Source organism: Anomaloglossus baeobatrachus, chromosome 2, assembly GCF_048569485.1.
Source record: "Anomaloglossus baeobatrachus isolate aAnoBae1 chromosome 2, aAnoBae1.hap1, whole genome shotgun sequence".
In the NCBI taxonomy this organism is placed as follows: Eukaryota; Metazoa; Chordata; class Amphibia; order Anura; family Aromobatidae; genus Anomaloglossus; species Anomaloglossus baeobatrachus.
The window spans coordinates 108,496,487-108,515,832 of NC_134354.1; the positions used below are offsets into that span (position 1 = coordinate 108,496,487).

General features: G+C 53.1%; 1 protein-coding gene across 1 annotated transcript in view; it reads right to left on the reverse strand.

The window, feature by feature from the left end:
• SUPT6H (SPT6 homolog, histone chaperone and transcription elongation factor) overlaps nt 1–19,346 on the reverse strand; it is a 210,720-nt gene that overhangs the window by 159,208 nt on the left and 32,166 nt on the right. Inside the window, exons 3-7 of the mRNA XM_075335257.1 lie at nt 14,151–14,315; nt 13,971–14,041; nt 13,170–13,362; nt 13,002–13,086; nt 12,598–12,868 (exon numbers count right to left, since the gene is read on the reverse strand). Of these exons, the coding sequence (XP_075191372.1) occupies nt 12,598–12,868; nt 13,002–13,086; nt 13,170–13,362; nt 13,971–14,041; nt 14,151–14,315 (785 nt within the window). The remainder of the gene's footprint in view (nt 1–12,597; nt 12,869–13,001; nt 13,087–13,169; nt 13,363–13,970; nt 14,042–14,150; nt 14,316–19,346) is intronic.

Consider the following 19,346-nt stretch of genomic DNA (forward strand, 5'->3'; position numbering starts at 1 on the left):
GCCAGTTGGATTTACGATCCTTGGCTGCGGTAGTGGACGAGGCCGAGGGCTTAGAGGATGACCAGTTAGAGGAACGAAAGGAACGAAACCTCGATTGGTTCCTGCCCTGGACAGGTTTCTTGGCTTTAGTTTGTGGCAAGGAAGTACTCTTCCCGCCAGTAGCTTCCTTAATTATGTCATCCAGCTGTTCCCCAAACAGCCGGGACCCAGCAAAAGGGAGACTCGCAAGGTACTTCTTAGCGGAAGCGTCTGCTTTCCACTCTCGAAGCCACAAGATCCTGCGGATCGCGAGGGAGTTAGCGGAGGCCACCGCCGTGCGGTGAGAAGCCTCCAGGATGGCAGACATGGCGTAGGATGCAAAAGCCGAAGCTTGAGAAGTTAAGGCATCCGTCTCAGGAATAGAGTCCCTGGAGAGGGAATGAATCTCCGCCAGAGAGGCAGAGACTGCCTTAAGAGCCCACACTGCCGCAAAAGACGGGGAGAACGAGGCTCCTGCCGCCTCATATACAGATTTGGCCAGAAGGTCAACCTGGCGGTCAGTGGGATCCTTAAGAGAAGTGCCATCAGCCACAGCTACGACTGTGCGGGCTGAGATTCTGGGCACCGGAGGGTCTACCTTTGGGGACTGGGCCCAGTCCTTAACCACCTCTGGTGGAAAAGGAAAACGGTCATCTGAACTACGCTTCGGAAAACGTTTGTCAGGACAGGCCCTGGGCTTGTTAACAGTGGTGTGAAAGCTGGAGTGGTTAAAAAACATACTCCTAGGTTTCTTAGGAGAGGTAAACTGGTGTACCTCTACCAGAGAGGGTTGTTCCTCTGACTCTTGTGGGTTGAGGTTCAGTACGGAGTTAATGGACGCAATAAAGTCACTAACATCCGCATCACCCTCAGACAAGTCAATGGGGTACATAGAGGTAGCGTCTGAGCCCACAGTAAACGAATCCTCCTCGCCCTGCACCTCGGCTTGTGAATCAGAGCCGTGGGACGAGGAAGGAGAAGGTTCCCTGCGTCTCCGTTTAGGGGGACGGGGTCCTAGGACATGCTCTGAGGGCTCTGCAGAGCTCGGAGCCGCAGAGGCACCCTGAGAAGGGGGCTGATGCATGGACAGCAGTGTCCGGGACAGCTGCCCCATGGAGTCGGCAAAAGACTGGGAAATAGCTTGTGAAAAGGAAGCTACCCAAGCCGGGGGTTCAGCCACCGGGGTCGGAGCAGCCGGAGGGACCCCTGAGGAGGCTCCAGGCTGAGACACAAACATGTTAGCACAGGCATCACAATGTGGGTATGTGCTTGGCTCTGGCAGAATGAGCTTACATGCAGTGCATATAGCGTACATGTTTGCAGCCTTGCTTCGGGTGACAGACATGCTGCTGACGTGGAAGCTCTGCAGCAAGAATACACTCCTGTCGAATGCCCTGAGAGTGTAATAAAAGTCCACAACCGAAGGTTGTGGCTTACCAGCCCGCTCTCTGTGTGCCCTCCGGATTCCACCGCTCAAAGACCCTGTGAAGCGTCAGCCTTCCTGACAGTATGCAGCATCCAGCGCCTTCCAGTGTAAGAACGCTGAGAAAATGGCGCTGGGAGAAGGAGGGGGGGGCGTGTATAAGCCCAAGAGCGGGAAAAACGGAGGGCAGAGAGATACAGGGAGAGATACAGGGGAGGGAACATCTCCCCAGAGAGGAGTGCCCTCCCCTCTGCTGGTCGGGCGGTGGGCGGCGCTGTATGCAAAACATGCAGAGAAGCCGAAACCGAAACTAGGCCCAAACTAAAGCCGGGGCCTAGATTTTAAAATGCGGCCGACGAGCAGGCACCTTCGGCGCGGTTCTTAGGGGAAACCCCCAGAACCGGCCGGAATTTACAGTAACGCTAAAACACATACTGTCCCCCCAATAAAAGTACCCGGGACCCCTGAAAAACGTCTCAATACTTAGCTTTTGAGACGCAGGGCCATGTCCCTGAGTGGGGGTTAAACGCTCCTTCCAGCAGGGACCAGACAGGGCTGCGGATGGAGACCGGTCTTCTGCAAGCAGAGAGGACCGTGGAAGCTCCCACTTCAAACCAGAGCCTCGACAGAGGATGTGAAGGAGCGCGGCATGTGAAGGCTCCAGCCTTATAAAGTCAACCTTAACAGCACCGCCGACAAAGTGGGGTGTGAAGGGACATGCCGGGAGTCCAGACTGGACCCGCTTTTCTTCCAAATCTTTAAAATTAAAATAAAAATGAAAAAAAAAAAATATCAGAGAATGCAAGTGTGTGATCCTCCTGAAACACAAAGCATTGAACTGGGTAGATTGTCATCCAGGGGGTGTATATAGTCCGGAGGGAGGAGCTACACGTTTGAGTGTAGTACTTTGTGTGTCCTCCGGAGGCAGAAGCTATACACCCATGGTTTGGGTCTCCCATAAGGAACGATAAAGAAAAACCCTGTGCTTTAGTGCCCTTGCTCCTTGTGGCCGACATGCTGTTGTGTCCTAGAAGCGTGATCACTGAGGGTATATAGAAAAAAGGGTATACAGCCCGGCCGAACAGAAATAAGTATATATATACGTATCTATACCGGCACCCAGGGGGACCAACACCGAGTGACCGGTGCGGCTTACCGACCGCTAAAAAGCGGGGTGTGTGTGCTCCAGATTCCCTGCCTTGGTCTCCCAGAGCTGCAGAGCTGTTCTCTGTGATTCTCCACCGGCAGAATGTCCTAAAAATGGCTGCCGGAGCTCTCAGGGGAGGAGTGAAGCCATGGGCGGCGTTAGGAAAAGTGCGGGAATCTGGGGTCCCCACAGTGATCAGTGAGGGGGGAGGGAGCATACAGGATGCCCCGGCCCTCACATCCGACGTCAGGTCGGCTGTCCCGCCCCTATCTCTGATAGACAGGCCCGGGGGCGGAAGTTTTGCCACTAGGCCGCGATGAAGCCGGGGACTAAATTTAATACCGCGGCCGACAAGCAGGCGCGGTCGGCGCGGTAGTCCCCGGTCTTCACAATTCAGCAGTCAGTTGCGGCGTCCGGGAACCAGGCGCTCCATACACAATCCCCATGGGGACACAGAGTACCTCGTGGATGCAGGGCCCTGTCCCTGAGGATAGATAAGCTCCTGTCCAGCAGATTCCCTCAGGGGCTGCGGAGGGAGCACGGTCCCAGAACCTGGATGACCGCTTCGGATCCCACTTCTACCAGAGCCCTAAGGGATGGAGAAGGAAACACGGCATGAGGCTCCGGCCGTCGTACCCGCAATGGGTACTGTGAGGCAAATCCTGGGATATGAAGAGGAATTATGATTTCCAGTCATAATCGCTCTCATCACTCCCTGGCAGTGCCCCCTCCCTTCTTGTTCTCAATGTCCACCATCTGGGAAGGTGTCACATCCCAGCAACACATCCCATGGCCATCTCCTGTGATATGGAGATTAGATGACCTGGGAACAATGGACACAGGATGACCCCCTGCCGTCACCCTGTAACAAGAGTTGTATCTCATTATAAGGCTATGGAACTATCCAGACAGAACGACTCCAGTAAAAAATGGTTCATATCTCGCAAGCCATATTTCCGATAAATGTGGCAACCATAAAAATGGTGTTTTCGCATGCGGACGATGCTGGCACACCTTTTTTATGGGAGCGGGAGCTTGGGAAGTACCCCAGGCGTGATATCAGCCAATGGGAAACTAGTAGACAAGTCATGAGTCCTCTCGTTCTGTAGCTAAATTCATAACTGTCACAATGAGAGTGTTGGCGTCCGCCTACGACGCTCCCAGGCAAAGTTATGGCCCATATTCCATGTTGTGGATATTGTCCATAACTCCAGCCAGGGGTGGAGCAGTGCTCCCTCTGAGGTCACTAAGGTAGGAGGGGACCTGGATTTGCCCAGGTTGATAACCCTACTTCGGCCATTTTCCAGTGTTCTTTCGCTGGGGGTCACGTGTAGGAAACATCTGTGGGAAGGATCCTAGAAACCTGGTCCACGGCGCCCCCCTGTGGCCAGACGCACAAGGTAACTGCTGGAACTGTGTATGCCTGTTTGTAAACCATGCTTTATCCGTAACTGTACTCTGACCTATGTATATTCTGTAGATTCCCTATTGTATATATTGTAGTTTCTAGTGTGCTTTAGGCTGATTAAATTATATAATTAATCTTGGGCTGTTCTGTTATCTCGATCTTGAATCCCACGTCTGTGTGTTCGGCTAATAGTTACCGTGAAGCGGTTGGTGGCAGCGAGTTTGTGCCAAGGATTATTGTGGGGAGGCCAGTGAGATTCGGGGAGATTTTATATATTCCGCCCGCGGAGGTCGGGGGAATATATACCCTACTCTCACCGGGGACCCTTCAATAATCGGCATAAGTAGTATAGCGGCCTCCTTGCTTATTGTCGGGCAATTCCATAATTGGCCTGACTATAAGAGGGGCGCTAGAGAGCGTGTCACGTGCTCTGTCTGTCGGTCGGGAGGTATAAAGGAGGGGCGACCCCCACTTGTTACCCCCCGATTGTGACGTACGGGTAGCCAGCGCGGGGGATTTCTGAGTGACCCCCCCCGGTGGTTCGTGACATATTGGTGGCAGCGGTGGGATCGAGATAATAGTGTGTGTGAGTGTGAGACCCATACTCCCAGACACTAAAGACTGCCTGCAGCAGCTGTGGCTGCTGGGGTCTTCAGACTAGCTCAACACTAGAGTGTCAGAGTGCAGATACTGTAAGGTGTGTGGGCGCATCAGGTGTCAGTTCTGTGTCAGTGACCAAAAGTCTGCAAGAATGGCTGAGAGCACCAGGAGCAAAGCCAAAGGAATGGCCGATGCTCAGGCCAGAGACGATGAGGAGGTTGTCCATGAGCCCTCCAAGAGCCCGACGCCAGAGAACAGCTCTGCAGAGGACATCGCACAACCTGGCACTGCTGGACAAAATGAGGAGGAGCTCGCCCAAGGGTCCTCAACGAGCCAGATGCCAGTCCTCCGCTCTGAAATGGACAGTGAATCACCTGGCTCTGCAGCGTGCCGCAGATCACCACTTGCCAATCCCTCTGGCCTGAGAGGTGCAGAGGCCCTCCTTCAAGCTGCCTTGGCCAGGCTTATGGCTGGAGACCGGGATACCTACGAGATACTCATGGCCGAGCGTGAGCGACAGGCAGCGCGTGATGCTGAGGCTGCGGAGCGGCAAGCAGCGCGTGAGGCTGCGGAGCGGCAAGCAGCGCGTGAGGCTGAGGCTGCGGAGCGGCAGGCAGCGCGTGAAGAGCGACAGCAACAGGCAGACCGTGACCACCAGCTGCAGCTAGCTCAGCTCCGGCCCTCATCAGCCACCCGTGACCTTCAAGACACCAAACTTCCAAAGGTCCGTGTTGAGGACTTCCCAGTGCTGGAGAAGGATGGAGACTTGGACTCTTTCCTGACTGCTTTTGAACGGACTTGCCTGCAGCACCATCTGGACAAGGACCAGTGGGCCAAATACCTGAACCCCCCGTTTAAGGGGTAAGGCCCTGGAAATCCTTGGGGACTTGCCTACTGAGGCAGATCAGGGCTACGACACAATCAAGCGGGCCCTGATCCAACAGTACAACCTCACTCCGGAGTCCTACCGCAAGAAGTTCCGGACCCTGCAGAAGGGACCAAAGGACTCCTGGGCTGACCACCGGCGGGCACTTGCCCGAGCTGCCGACCACTGGACCCAAGGCCTGCAGCTTTCCACCGGACCGGAGATCCTGGACTTGGTCATCACAGAGCAACTCTTGTGGAACTGCCCTGAGGATCTCCGCCAGTTCATCCGAGACCAGAAGCCTAAGGGGTCCACGGCTACAGCTGCCCTGGCCGATGACTACACCAACAACCGGGCCCCTGAGGCCAGGAGAGCGGCCACCAGCAGCACCTGGAGAGGGGGTAAGATGAATTCTGCGACTGCCCCACCTGCCCCTAGACTGCAGGGGGTGTCCCCCTCAACTCCCCTCTCCAGGCCCGTGGCAGAACCAAGACGGTGCCACCAGTGCAACCTACCTGGACACTTCAAGGCCATGTGCCCTCAGCGTCCCAAGGCCCCGGCTCCGTCCCCGTCCCAAGGGCCGCCCAAGGTGTATTGTGTGGGTGGGGGTGGTGGTAGGTCCCTGGACAGCTTCCAACCTGTCACCGTCGGCCGGTCTGTGACCATAGGACTGCGAGACAGCGCCTCGGAGGTGACTCTGGTGCGGCCTGAGATGGTGTCCCCCCAAGACTTGATACCTGGAAAAACCCTCGCTGTCTCCGGGATTGGAGGCATTGACCCGGCGCTGCCTGTTGCTGGCATTTATGTGGACTGGGGCGCAGGGCGAGGGGTGAGAGAGGTGGGGGTAACTGATCGGATCCCTGCAAACGTGCTACTTGGGACAGATTTGGGGCAGATAACCTCCCAGTTTGGGCCCCCCCCAAGGGCTGAACCTTCAGCCAGTACTGACAGGCCTCCGGACAATGTTAATGTGTTATCTATGAATGATGTAAGGGAGGAGGGAGTGAACTCTGATACTTCTGCTTGCATAGACACCATAGACACACACACAGCTGCAGCTGTGACAGGGGAGGGTGTCAGAGAAAGGTGTGACCATGCCTCTACAAGTGATCAGCCAGTGAGCTGGGATCTGCTGCCCTCTGCAGGGATAAGCAGAGAGCAGGGTGCTGCAGGGGGAGGACCAGTGTGTGGGGTGGGGGCTACCACAGCAAATGTGGGGTCCCCAGAGATTTCACAGCGGGGTTCTGTTGCTGCAGGAGGGGAACAGGCAGGTGAGATTGGGGCCGGTCCAGGAGCGGAAGTGCTCCCAGGTAAGATCTCGGTACATGGTTCCCCCACAACCGGGGTGTCAGGAAGCCAGGTAGGTCTGCCTGAACCGGCGACTTGGTCAGGAACGGAGGAGGAGCAGGCACGACCCACGGTCGCAGCGGCTGTGGCCGCTGTCACCCGCAGTGGGAGTGCTGGAAGCCAAGGGGCCTCCCGGAGGTCCGATAGCTCTTCCCCTTCTGACCAAGTGGCAGCCGAGTCAGGTGGAGGCCAGGACACAGGTCCCGGGGTACTGGCCGAAGATGTGACAGTCTCGTCGATTCTGGCCACATCTAGTCAGGGGTTTCAGGCAGCGTTAGAAGCTGATGACAGCCTGAAAGCTCTTAAGGAGCAGGCGGCACAGCCTCCCTCGGACTCGGACCCGGAGCGAGTGGTCTGGGACCAAGGACGGCTGTACCGGGTCACGGTCCAGCAGGGTTCACCGGAGGCGTGGCCCAGGGACCGACAGTTGGTGGTACCCTATCCGTTCCGGACGGAGTTGTTGCGGATCGCACATGAGATTCCGATGGCCGGACACCTAGGGATCGCTAAGACCAAGGCCAGGTTAAACCAGCATTTCTACTGGCCAAAAATGGGGGCCGATGTGGCTGCCTACTGCCGTTCGTGTGAAACCTGTCAGAGAGTGGGGAAGGCGGGGCCACTCCCCAAAGCCCCACTGGTATCTCATCATCGATGAGCCTTTCAGGAGGGTGGCTGTGGATCTGGTCGGCCCGCTGGCCATCCCCAGTAGCTCCGGGAAACGCTTCATACTGACGGTAGTGGACTATGCCACCCGGTACCCAGAAGTAGTGGCCTTGTCGTCCATTCGGGCTGACAAGGTGGCCACCGCATTGCTGGAGATTTTCTCCCGAGTGGGTTTTCCCCAGGAAATGCTCACTGACCGGGGGACCCAATTCATGTCCCAGCTGATGGAGGCCCTCTGTAAGCAAGTCCAGGTGCGACATCTGGTGGCCAGCCCGTACCATCCACAGACTAATGGCCTGTGCGAGCGGTTCAATGGCACCTTAAAGCAGATGCTTAAGATGTTGGTCGACTCCCACGGGCGTGACTGGGAGCGGTATCTCCCACACCTGTTATTTGCTTACCGGGAGGTTCCACAGGCCTCAACGGGATTCTCACCGTTTGAGCTCCTGTACGGGCGACGTGTGCGGGGCCCCCTGGCTCTGGTGAAAGAGGCTTGGGAAGGGGATTTGGCCACCCCTGGAGTGTCGGTTATCGAGTATGTCATGCGCTTCCGGGACAAAATGCAGGCCTTGACGCAACTGGTACACGACAATATGGCTCAAGCCCAAGCCGATCAGAAGCATTGGTACGACCAGAACGCTTGTGAGAGGACCTACCAAGTGGGTCAAAAGGTGTGGGTACTGGTCCCCGTACCACAGGACAAGCTTCAGGCAGCCTGGGAAGGCCCATACCTCGTGTACCAGCAGCTCAACCCTGTAACGTACCTGGTCACCCTGGACCCTGCTCGTGGAAGGCGGAAGCCCTTCCATGTGAACATGATGAAGGCACATCATGAGCGGGAGGCATGTGCGCTCCCCGTGTGCAACCTGCCCGAGGAGGGAGAAGCGGAAATCCTCTTGGATATGCTAGCCCAGGTTAGGGCAGGCGGATCCATTGAGGATGTGGAGGTTGGCCACCAGCTCTTGGAGGACCAACGGTCCCAGCTGTGGGCCACCCTACACCCCTTCCGGGGGTTGTTTACCAACCAGCCCGGAAGGACTGACTTGGCTGTCCATCACGTGGACACTGGGGATCATCCCCCGATCCGGCGTTCAGCATATCGGGTCTCCCTGGAGGTGCAGCAACACATGCGCCAGGAGATTGACGAGATGCTGAAGCTGGGGGTGATCCAGGCATCCAACAGCGCTTGGGCCTCGCCTGTAGTCCTCGTCCCTAAGAAGGACCGAACCACTCGGTTCTGCGTGGACTACAGGGGGCTCAATGCTGTCACGGTCGCCGATGCGTACCCAATGCCACGCATCGATGACCTGCTCGATCAGTTGGCCGGGGCTCAGTACCTGACCATCATGGATCTGAGCCGGGGATATTGGCAGATCCCCCTGACTCGCAAGGCCAGGGAACGCTCTGCCTTTATTACCCCATTTGGACTGTACGAGTCCACGGTGATGCCATTCGGGATGAGGAATGCCCCTGCCACTTTCCAGCGGATGGTCAACACCCTGCTCAAGGGACTTGAAGGGTACGCGGCCGCGTACCTGGATGACATTGCCGTCTTCAGTCCCACCTGGGAGGACCACCTAGAGCATCTAGCACAGGTGCTCAGGCGGATCCACCAGGCAGGTTTGACCATCAAGCCGGGAAAGTGTCAGCTTGCCATGAGCGAGGTCCAGTACCTCGGTCACCGGGTAGGCGGGAGAACACTGAAGCCCGAGCCTGAGAAAGTGGAGGCCATCGCGTCCTGGCCCACCCCCAGGACCAAGAAGCAGGTGATGTCCTTCTTGGGGACCGCTGGGTACTATAGGAGGTTTGTTCCATGCTATAGTAGCCTGGCAAAGCCCTTGACGGACCTCACCAAGAAGAAGCTGCCCTCTGCAGTCGATTGGACAATGGACTGCGAGACAGCCTTCCGGGCCCTAAAGGACGCCCTGTCCAGCCCGCCCGTGCTACAGGCAGCCGACTTCACGCGGCCGTTTGTAGTACAGACCGACGCCAGTGACTTCGGCCTCGGTGCGGTGCTCAGCCAGGTGGACTCTGCGAGCCAAGAGCACCCAGTCTTGTACCTGAGCAGGAAGCTGTTACCAAGGGAAGTGGCCTATTCCACGATGGAAAAGGAGTGCCTGGCCATAGTGTGGGCCCTGCAGCGTCTGCAACCCTATCTATACGGGCGCCACTTCATCGTGGAGACGGACCACAATCCCCTCAGCTGGTTGCACACCGTCTCTGGGACGAACGGGCGATTGTTGCGATGGAGCCTTGCGCTCCAGCAATACAACTTCACCATTCGCCACAAAAGGGGCCGGGACCACGGTAACGCAGACGGGCTGTCCCGACAAGGAGAGGTCGCGGACGGGCGCACGGGGGAACACCGGAGTGTGCTGCCCCCTAGCGTCCTCAAAAGGGGGGAGGTGTGAGGCAAATCCTGGGATATGAAGAGGAATTATGATTTCCAGTCATAATCGCTCTCATCACTCCCTGGCAGTGCCCCCTCCCTTCTTGTTCTCAATGTCCACCATCTGGGAAGGTGTCACATCCCAGCAACACATCCCATGGCCATCTCCTGTGATATGGAGATTAGATGACCTGGGAACAATGGACACAGGATGACCCCCTGCCGTCACCCTGTAACAAGAGTTGTATCTCATTATAAGGCTATGGAACTATCCAGACAGAACGACTCCAGTAAAAAATGGTTCATATCTCGCAAGCCATATTTCCGATAAATGTGGCAACCATAAAAATGGTGTTTTCGCATGCGGACGATGCTGGCACACCTTTTTTATGGGAGCGGGAGCTTGGGAAGTACCCCAGGCGTGATATCAGCCAATGGGGAACTAGTAGACAAGTCATGAGTCCTCTCGTTCTGTAGCTAAATTCATAACTGTCACAATGAGAGCGTTGGCGTCCGCCTACGACGCTCCCAGGCAAAGTTATGGCCCATATTCCATGTTGTGGATATTGTCCATAACTCCAGCCAGGGGTGGAGCAGTGCTCCCTCTGAGGTCACTAAGGTAGGAGGGGACCTGGATTTGCCCAGGTTGATAACCCTACTTCGGCCATTTTCCAGTGTTCTTTCGCTGGGGGTCACGTGTAGGAAACATCTGTGGGAAGGATCCTAGAAACCTGGTCCACGGCGCCCCCCTGTGGCCAGACGCACAAGGTAACTGCTGGAACTGTGTATGCCTGTTTGTAAACCATGCTTTATCCGTAACTGTACTCTGACCTATGTATATTCTGTAGATTCCCTATTGTATATATTGTAGTTTCTAGTGTGCTTTAGGCTGATTAAATTATATAATTAATCTTGGGCTGTTCTGTTATCTCGATCTTGAATCCCACGTCTGTGTGTTCGGCTAATAGTTACCGTGAAGCGGTTGGTGGCAGCGAGTTTGTGCCAAGGATTATTGTGGGGAGGCCAGTGAGATTCGGGGAGATTTTATATATTCCGCCCGCGGAGGTCGGGGGAATATATACCCTACTCTCACCGGGGACCCTTCAATAATCGGCATAAGTAGTATAGCGGCCTCCTTGCTTATTGTCGGGCAATTCCATAATTGGCCTGACTATAAGAGGGGCGCTAGAGAGCGTGTCACGTGCTCTGTCTGTCGGTCGGGAGGTATAAAGGAGGGGCGACCCCCACTTGTTACCCCCCGATTGTGACGTACGGGTAGCCAGCGCGGGGGATTTCTGAGTGACCCCCCCGGTGGTTCGTGACAGGTACCTCAACCTTAACAGCACCGCCGACTTAGTGGGCTGAGAAGGGAGCATGCCGGGGGCCCCGTGGGGGCCCTCTTTTCTTCCAACCGATACAATCAGCAGCTGCTGCTGACTAAAATGGAGATGTGTGAGTGGATGTGTGCCTCCTTCCACACAAAGCATAAAACTGAGGAGCCCGTGATGCACGGGAGGGTGTATAGGCAGAGGGGAGGGGTTACACTTTTGAGTGTAAAACTTTGTGTGGCCTCCGGAGGCAGAAGCTATACACCCAATTGTCTGGGTCTCCCAATGGAGCGACAAAGAAATGAGCTTTTATTATACTCACCTGTGGACAGTTGGGTCCAATGGGCATCGCTAGTCTCTTCCTTTGATTGCCGTCCTTCTTCCCAGCCCTGTGTGGATGACGCGTCCTATGTCATCTACATAGAGGATGCCATTCTGCTCCTGCCCATGCGCACTTTGATCTTCCCTGCTGAGAGCAGAGCAAAGTACTATAATGCGCAGGTGAGAGGAAAGGTCAAAGAATGCCAGCGCATGTGCACTACAATACTTTGATCTGCCAAGTGCGCTTACACAGGAAAGCAATGGAGGCCTCTGTGTGGATGACGGAGGACACATCATCCTCATGTAGCTGGGAAGGAGGACAGCAACTGAATAGGATAGCAGACGCACCGGACCAGAGACCAACAACGCCCATTATACCGAATCGTCACCTAGGTGAGTATAATAAAAGGGGATTTTTTTACACTGTGGTGAAAGGGTAAATTGATCCAGCTTCCAATTTCGGTAAAAATCCAGCTTTAATGAAAAACTTTAAAACAAAAATCCATTGCAATCGAATATTTACCATTGTATGTATACCATCTCCAGGTCTTGGAAAAAATCCAATGCTTAAGCCGCACACCAGACATATTTCGAGCGCATGGCTCTTAAAGTTTGGTGGATGGGATATACAAGTCGGGGATATAGGGATATAATCTATTAACCTTCAGAATATCTGATAGACCGCATTCACTGGCGTGATCAGGAAGGTTACACCCCCCCTCAACGATATAAAAACAAAATAAGGTAAAAACAATATATTGTTGTTACAGAGACACTTTTACATTATACAGAGCAGCCTGGGCTCTTATATACAGTATTCAACAATGCTGTAAGAGCTTACTCCTGGTGACCGCAGCTAATGAGGGAAAATCCAGGTGACAGGTTTCCTTTAACTCTCTTTTTTTAAAAAGTAACTAAACTTAGATACATTGTTGTTTATGTCTTGCAGGCACTTTACATGCCTGTAGATCAGTGAGAAAAGCCTATGACTATCGTATCCGTGCTCTGCTGCCTCCCAAGCAGCAGACGTTCTGTACCTGCAAAATAAACCTTAAAATGCAGAGGTTTAGTCACCATAAGCAATTTACCTGGAATCTTTCGGGCAGATCGGTGGTCCGGATCTCATTGTCTTGGTCAGTTAAGTGACTGCTTTCAAGTTCACTTGGCTCATAGATTTCAAAGATGCTGCGTCGGCTCACACGTTTCTTCGCAGTTTTCTTGGGTCTGACACGAGCTTCCCCATCAGCCTCTTCATCCTCATATTCATACTCTTCCATTTCCTCATCGTCTTCATTGTATTTTTCAAACTCTTCATAGTCAAAATCTACACCAAAGATCTCCTGAGCTTCCTGCAAAGCCCTGAAAGAAAAGTATAATGCTAAGAGCAAATATCAATACAGAAAAAGGAGACGTGCGCTACATCTCAGCTAAGAAAACCATTCTGATTTGCCATAGGTCGTTACTGCAGCAGCCATGTTATATTGGGACTTACGCGTCAGCATATCCCGGAAGCTTCTTCCTCCATTTGGGTTTTTTTAGAGGTTGTCCATCGTCATCAACAATGAAGTCATCAATGTCTGCAATGTATGGAAGGATGTTCTGTTAGATGTGGAAAAGAAATCTGAGAATATAACTGGAAAACATTGATGGAAGTGCTTACCAGATTCCTCATCTTCTTCCTCCTCCTCGTCATCAGCGGCAATAACTGGCTGATCTCCTAAATCATGCCGGTCATCATCGTCGCCATCCTGGAAGATTTCCTCAGCGATGGCTTCTTTTTCATGTTCCTCTTTTCCAGCATCTTCCTCTTCGTCTTCATCATCTGACATTTTTTTCACTCGCCTGAATTTTTGCTGTATTGGAAAATGGCCGTCTATAGTATAATGTTCTTACACATAAAGAGAAATCATGTATTGTGCTGGAAGAAAAACCTAATAAAATGCAATAAAAAGGGGTTTCCTCATAACGACAAGCCCCTCTCAGATGACCACACAGGTCACTGCAGAAGAGATTAATGCTGGCCATTCAGATCTAAGGGGAAAACTTTTCTCCTTGCGGAGACTGACAAACCAATCTGGCTGCCAGTGAGGAGACTTATAGCTGCAATGCTCCTCTGAGAAATATTCAAAATGTCTCTTCAAGGAGGAAGGAGACAAACTCTAGTACCACCTATTGGAAGTAGCAATCCTAAAAGTGAAAAATGGCCCTTTCCATATGACTTCGGATTTATGCCAGATCAGAACCTCAATTTGCAGATACTGTGTTTCAGGGTGATTGTCCCTCGTCAGTGTTAAGTATGAGATCTGATCTGGTTGTATGAGAAGCTAAAATGGGTTCTAAGGGGATGACGCTCATATATTCTAATACAACATATAGACGGGGGTGGTCCATATAAGACTACCCTGTACCAGAAACGCCATTTACCAGGAACACTGTGGCGATGAAAAACAGATTTACTTACACGTTTCACTTTAACACCCAAGTTTTCTTCAATGAGATCAAAGTCGTCGTCTTCCAGTCGGTCATCAAAAGCTAAAATAGAGTGAAAAAAAAAAATTTGCAACATTATATGAGGTTTGAACAGAAGACTTTGTGCAGCACCAATTTTCCACCCACGCCATCAATGAGGACACACACTTACTGCGCTTTCTGGGTTTGTGGCCAATTTCATCGTCTGAGCCCCCAGAATCACTCCTAGCATCCTGCTCCTCCTCTTCTTCTTCCTCATCATCATCGTCATTGATAAAATCTTTTAAATTTCCTTGTTCGTCCTGATCATCTGGATTTTCTTCCTCCTCCTCTTCATCTAGACAGGAGCAAAAATTAAAATCATTTTACTAAAAAATATATATATGTGATTTGGATACAACGGCCTACTTGTACAGATAAGCTAGAACGTGATGGAGTAATCGGGTCATAAACCAGCCTCAGCATTCAGGACAGGATTGGTAAAAAAATGGCAGTAAATGACGCCTGGAAGTTCATTAATATATTATAAAGAGTTCATTATCTGTGGTAACCCTCAATATTAATTTTAGGATGACAAAGAGTCCAATTGATCATTGGTGGGGTGGGAAGTTAAGTCACTTTTCTTCTTTTGTCTTATAATCCGAAAAATACAGTATTACAAGACGCACTTTTCCTCCCAAAAATTTGGGAGGAAAGTGAGGGGTGCATCTTATAATCTGAATGTAGCTTACCGGGGTGGTGGAAAGGAGTTGCAAGGGGCTGGGGGAATGCTGTGGCGGCGGTGCAGGGTCTGCGGTGGCTGGGCAGTGTCAGCAGCAGCTGTGCGGGGTCTGCGCGTGGTCTCCGGCGGCTGGTACTGGGGCTGCTGTGCAGGATTTGGTGGCCTTACTGGCACTGCGGGTCGGGCGGTGAGGACTTCAAATAATGCCCGGCACGTGCACAGTTGGAGCTTTCGGCTGAAGCTCTCATCTGCGCAGGTGCCGCCTCCAGCCCATTGATCTACTTCCAGTGGACTTCAGGAGAATGGATCCCAGATGTGACGCTTGCGCAGATGAGATCTTGCCATTGAGCCTAGAGCTCAATCTGCACTGAATCTGGGCGCCATTACTTTGCAGCCCTCACTGTCCCCAGCGCGCCAGCCCCAGCCCCAGCGCGGCAGCCCAAGCCCCAGCGCGGCAGCCCAAGCCCCAGCGCGGCAGCCCAAGCCCCAGCGCGGCAGCCCAAGCCCCAGCGCGGCAGCCCAAGCCCCAGCGCGGCAGCCCAAGCCCCAGCGCGGCAGCCCAAGCCCCAGCGCGGCAGCCCAAGCCCCAGCCTCCTCCACCACTGCTACTGCCCCCTCCAGTAAGACACCACCGGATTACAAGACGCACCCTATTTAGTTTTTCACCTTTTCTTGCTCTAAATTTGGGATACGTCTTATAATCTGGTGCATCTTATAGAATGAAAAATACGGTATTTCTTGACCTGCTTGTGCAAAATTCTACAAAATGTGGCACTTTATTTATGAATTTTGGCAAAAAAAATCAAAAAAAAGCTCTTCATTTTGGTCTGTGTGTTTTTGTGCTATTTTAGAGCAAAAAGTTCTAGCTTTTGGGGAAAAGTTACAAAAAATAAAATAAATAAATAAATTACATCCATACATTAAAAAATTAAGTAAATAAATTACACCAGGGGTGGGGGTGGGGATGGTAGGATGGTTGTAGAGGGAACTAAAGTTACATTGCGCAACCTGTTTAAAAGTTGTAGGCCACAAACATTTTGATTAGAAAACAAAAAGAAAAATTCCCACATTGCCAAACGTAAAACAACATAAAATTGAATACTAAAAGAAGGGAATTTTGTTTACTTACCGTAAATTCCTTTTCTTCTAGCCCCTATTGGGAGACCCAGACAATTGGGTGTATAGCTTCTGCCTCCGGAGGCCACACAAAGTATTACACTTTAAAAAGTGTAACCCCTCCCCTCTGCCTATACACCCTCCCGTGCATCACGGGCTCCTCAGTTTTGGTGCAAAAGCAGGAAGGAGGAAACTTATAAATTGGTCTAAGGTAAATTCAATCCGAAGGATGTTCGGAGAACTGAAACCATGAACCAAGAGAACAATTGAACATGAACAACATGTGTACGCAAAAGAACAAACAGCCCGAAGGGAACAGGGGCGGGTGCTGGGTCTCCCAATAGGAGCTAGAAGAAAAGGAATTTACGGTAAGTAAACAAAATTCCCTTTTTCTTTGTCGCTCCATTGGGAGACCCAGACAATTGGGACGTCCAAAAGCAGTCCCTGGGTGGGTAAAAGAATACCTCAATAAAAGAGCCGAAAAACGACCCCCTCTTACAGGTGGGCAACCGCCGCCTGAAGGACTAGCCTACCTAGACTGGCGTCTGCCGAAGCATAGGTATGCACCTGATAGTGTTTCGTGAAAGTGTGCAGACTAGACCAGGTAGCTGCCTGACACACCTGCTGAGCCGTAGCCCGGTGCCGCAATGCCCAGGACGCACCCACGGCTCTGGTAGAATGGGCTTTCAGCGCCAAAGGAAGCGGAAGCCCAGAAGAACGGTAGGCTTCAAGAATCGGTTCCTTGATCCACCGAGCCAAGGTTGACTTGGAAGCCTGCGAACCCTTACGCTGGCCAGCGACAAGGACAAAGAGGGCATCTGAACGGCGCAAGGGAGCCGTGCGAGACACGTAGAGCCGGAGTGCTCTCACCAGATCTAATGAGTGCAAATCCTTTTCACATTGGTGAATTGGATGAGGGCAAAATGAAGGTAAGGAGATATCCTGATTGAGATGAAAAGGGGATACCACCTTAGGGAGAAATTCCGGGACCGGACGCAGAACCACCTTATCCTGGTGAAAAACCAGGAAGGGGGCTTTGCATGACAGCGCTGCCAGCTCCGACACTCTACGGAGCGATGTAACTGCCACTAGAAATGCCACCTTCTGCGAAAGACGTGATAAAGAGACATCCCGCAGCGGCTCGAAAGGTGGTTTCTGAAAAGCCATTAGCACCCTGTTAAGGTCCCAGGGTTCCAGCGGACGCTTGTAAGGTGGGACTATGTGGCAAACTCCCTGCAGGAACGTGCGGACCTGCGGAAGCCTGGCTAGACGCTTTTGAAAAAATACGGACAGCGCCGATACTTGACCCTTGAGAGAGCCTAGAGACAAACCCTTGTCCATTCCGGATTGAAGGAATGAAAGAAAAGTGGGTAAGGCAAAGGGCCAGGGAGTAAAACCATTATCAGAGCACCAGGATAAGAAGATCCTCCAAGACCTGTGACAGATCTTGGCGGACGTTGGTTTCCTGGCCTGTCTCATAGTGGCAATGACATCTTGAGATAACCCTGAGGACGCTAGGAGCCAGGACTCAATAGCCACACAGTCAGGTTGAGGGCCGCAGAATTCAGATGGAAAAACGGCCCTTGTGACAGCAAGTCTGGGCGGTCTGGGAGCGCCCACGGTTGACCCACCGTGAGATGCCACAGATCCGGGTACCACGACCGCCTCGGCCAATCTGGGGCGACGAGAATGGCGCGACGACAGTCGGACCTGATTTTGCGCAGCACTCTGGGCAGCATCGCCAGAGGAGGAAATACATAGGGCAGTCGAAACTGCGACCAATCCTGAACTAATGCGTCCGCCGCCAGAGCTCTGTGATCTTGAGACCGGGCCATGAATGCCGGGACTTTGTTGTTGTGCCGTGACGCCATAAGATCGACGTCCGGCGTTCCCCAGCGGCGACAGATCTCTCGAAACACGTCTGGGTGAAGAGACCATTCCCCCTCGTCCATGCCCTGTCGACTGAGAAAATTTGCTTCCCAGTTTTCTACGCCTGGGATGTGAACTGCGGAGATGGTGGAAGCTGTGGCTTCCACCCACTGCAGAATCCGTCGGACTTCCTGGAAGGCTTGACGACTGCGAGTGCCGCCTTGGTGGTTGATGTATGCGACGGCAGTGGCGTTGTCCGACTGGATCCAGATCTGCCTGCCCTCCAGCCACCGATGAAAGGCCAATAGGGCTAGATACACTGCCCTTATCTCCAGAATATTGATCTGAAGGGATGACTATCGGAGTCCAGGTTCCCTGAGCCCTGTGGTGAAGAAAAATCACCCCCCACCCTGACAGGCTCGCGTCCGTGGTGACCACAGCCCAGGTGGGGGGTAGGAAGGATTTTCCCTGCGACAGAGAGTTGGGAAGGAGCCACCACTGAAGTGACGTCTTGGTTGCAAGGGAAAGAGAGACGTTCCTGTCGAGGGAAGTCGACCTCCTGTCCCATTTGCGGAGAATGTCCCACTGGAGTGGCCGCAGATGGAATTGCGCGAAGGGCACTGCCTCCATCGCTGCCACCATCTTCCCCAGGAAGTGCATGAGGCGCCTCAAGGGGTGTGACTGACCCCGAAGAAGAGATTGCACCCCTGCCTGCAGCGAAAGCTGTTTGTCCAGCGGTAGCATGACTACTGCTGACTGAGTATGAAACTCCATCCCAAGGTACGTCAGTGATTGTGTCGGTGTCAACTTGGATTTTGGGAAGTTGATGATCCACCCGAACTGCTGGAGAGTCGCCAGAGCGACGGAAAGGCTGCTTTGACACGCCATCTGAGAGGGTGCCCTGACCAGAAGATCGTCTAAGTATAGAATCACCAAGTGGCCCTGAGAATGCAGGACCGCCACAACAGATGCCATGACCTTGGTGAACACCGTTGGGGCTGTCGCCAGTCCGAAAGGCAATGCCACGAACTGAAGGTGTTCGTCCCCGATGGCGAAACGCAGGAAGCGTTGATGCTCGGGTGCGATCGGCACATGGAGATAAGCATCCTTGATGTCGATCGATGCTAGGAAGTCTCCTTGTGACATCGAAGCAATAACCGAGCGGAGAGATTCCATCCGAAACCTTCTGGTGCTCACATGCCTGTTGAGCAGTTTGAGGTCCAGAACGGGACGGAATTATCCGTCCTTCTTTGGCACCACGAACAAGTTGGAGTAGAAGCCGTGACCATGTTCCTGAGGGGGAACGGGAATCACCACTCCTTCTGACTTCAGAACGCCCACAGCCTGAAAAAGTGCTCCGGGCCGAGATGGGGGCGGAGAGGTTCTGAAGAAACGAGTCGGAGGACGAGAGCTGAACTCTATCCTGTAACCGTGAGACAGAATGTCTCTCACCCATCGGTCTTGGACATGTGGCCACCAGGCGTCGCAAAAGCGGGAGAGCCTGCCACCGACCGAGGATGCGGTTCGGGGAGGCCGAAAGTCATGAGGAGGCCGCCTTGGAGGCAGTGCCTCCGGCGGTTTTTTGGGGGCGTGACTTAGACTGCCACGCATAAGAGTTCCTCTGGCCCTTCTCTGGCCTGTTGGACGAGGAGGATTGGGACT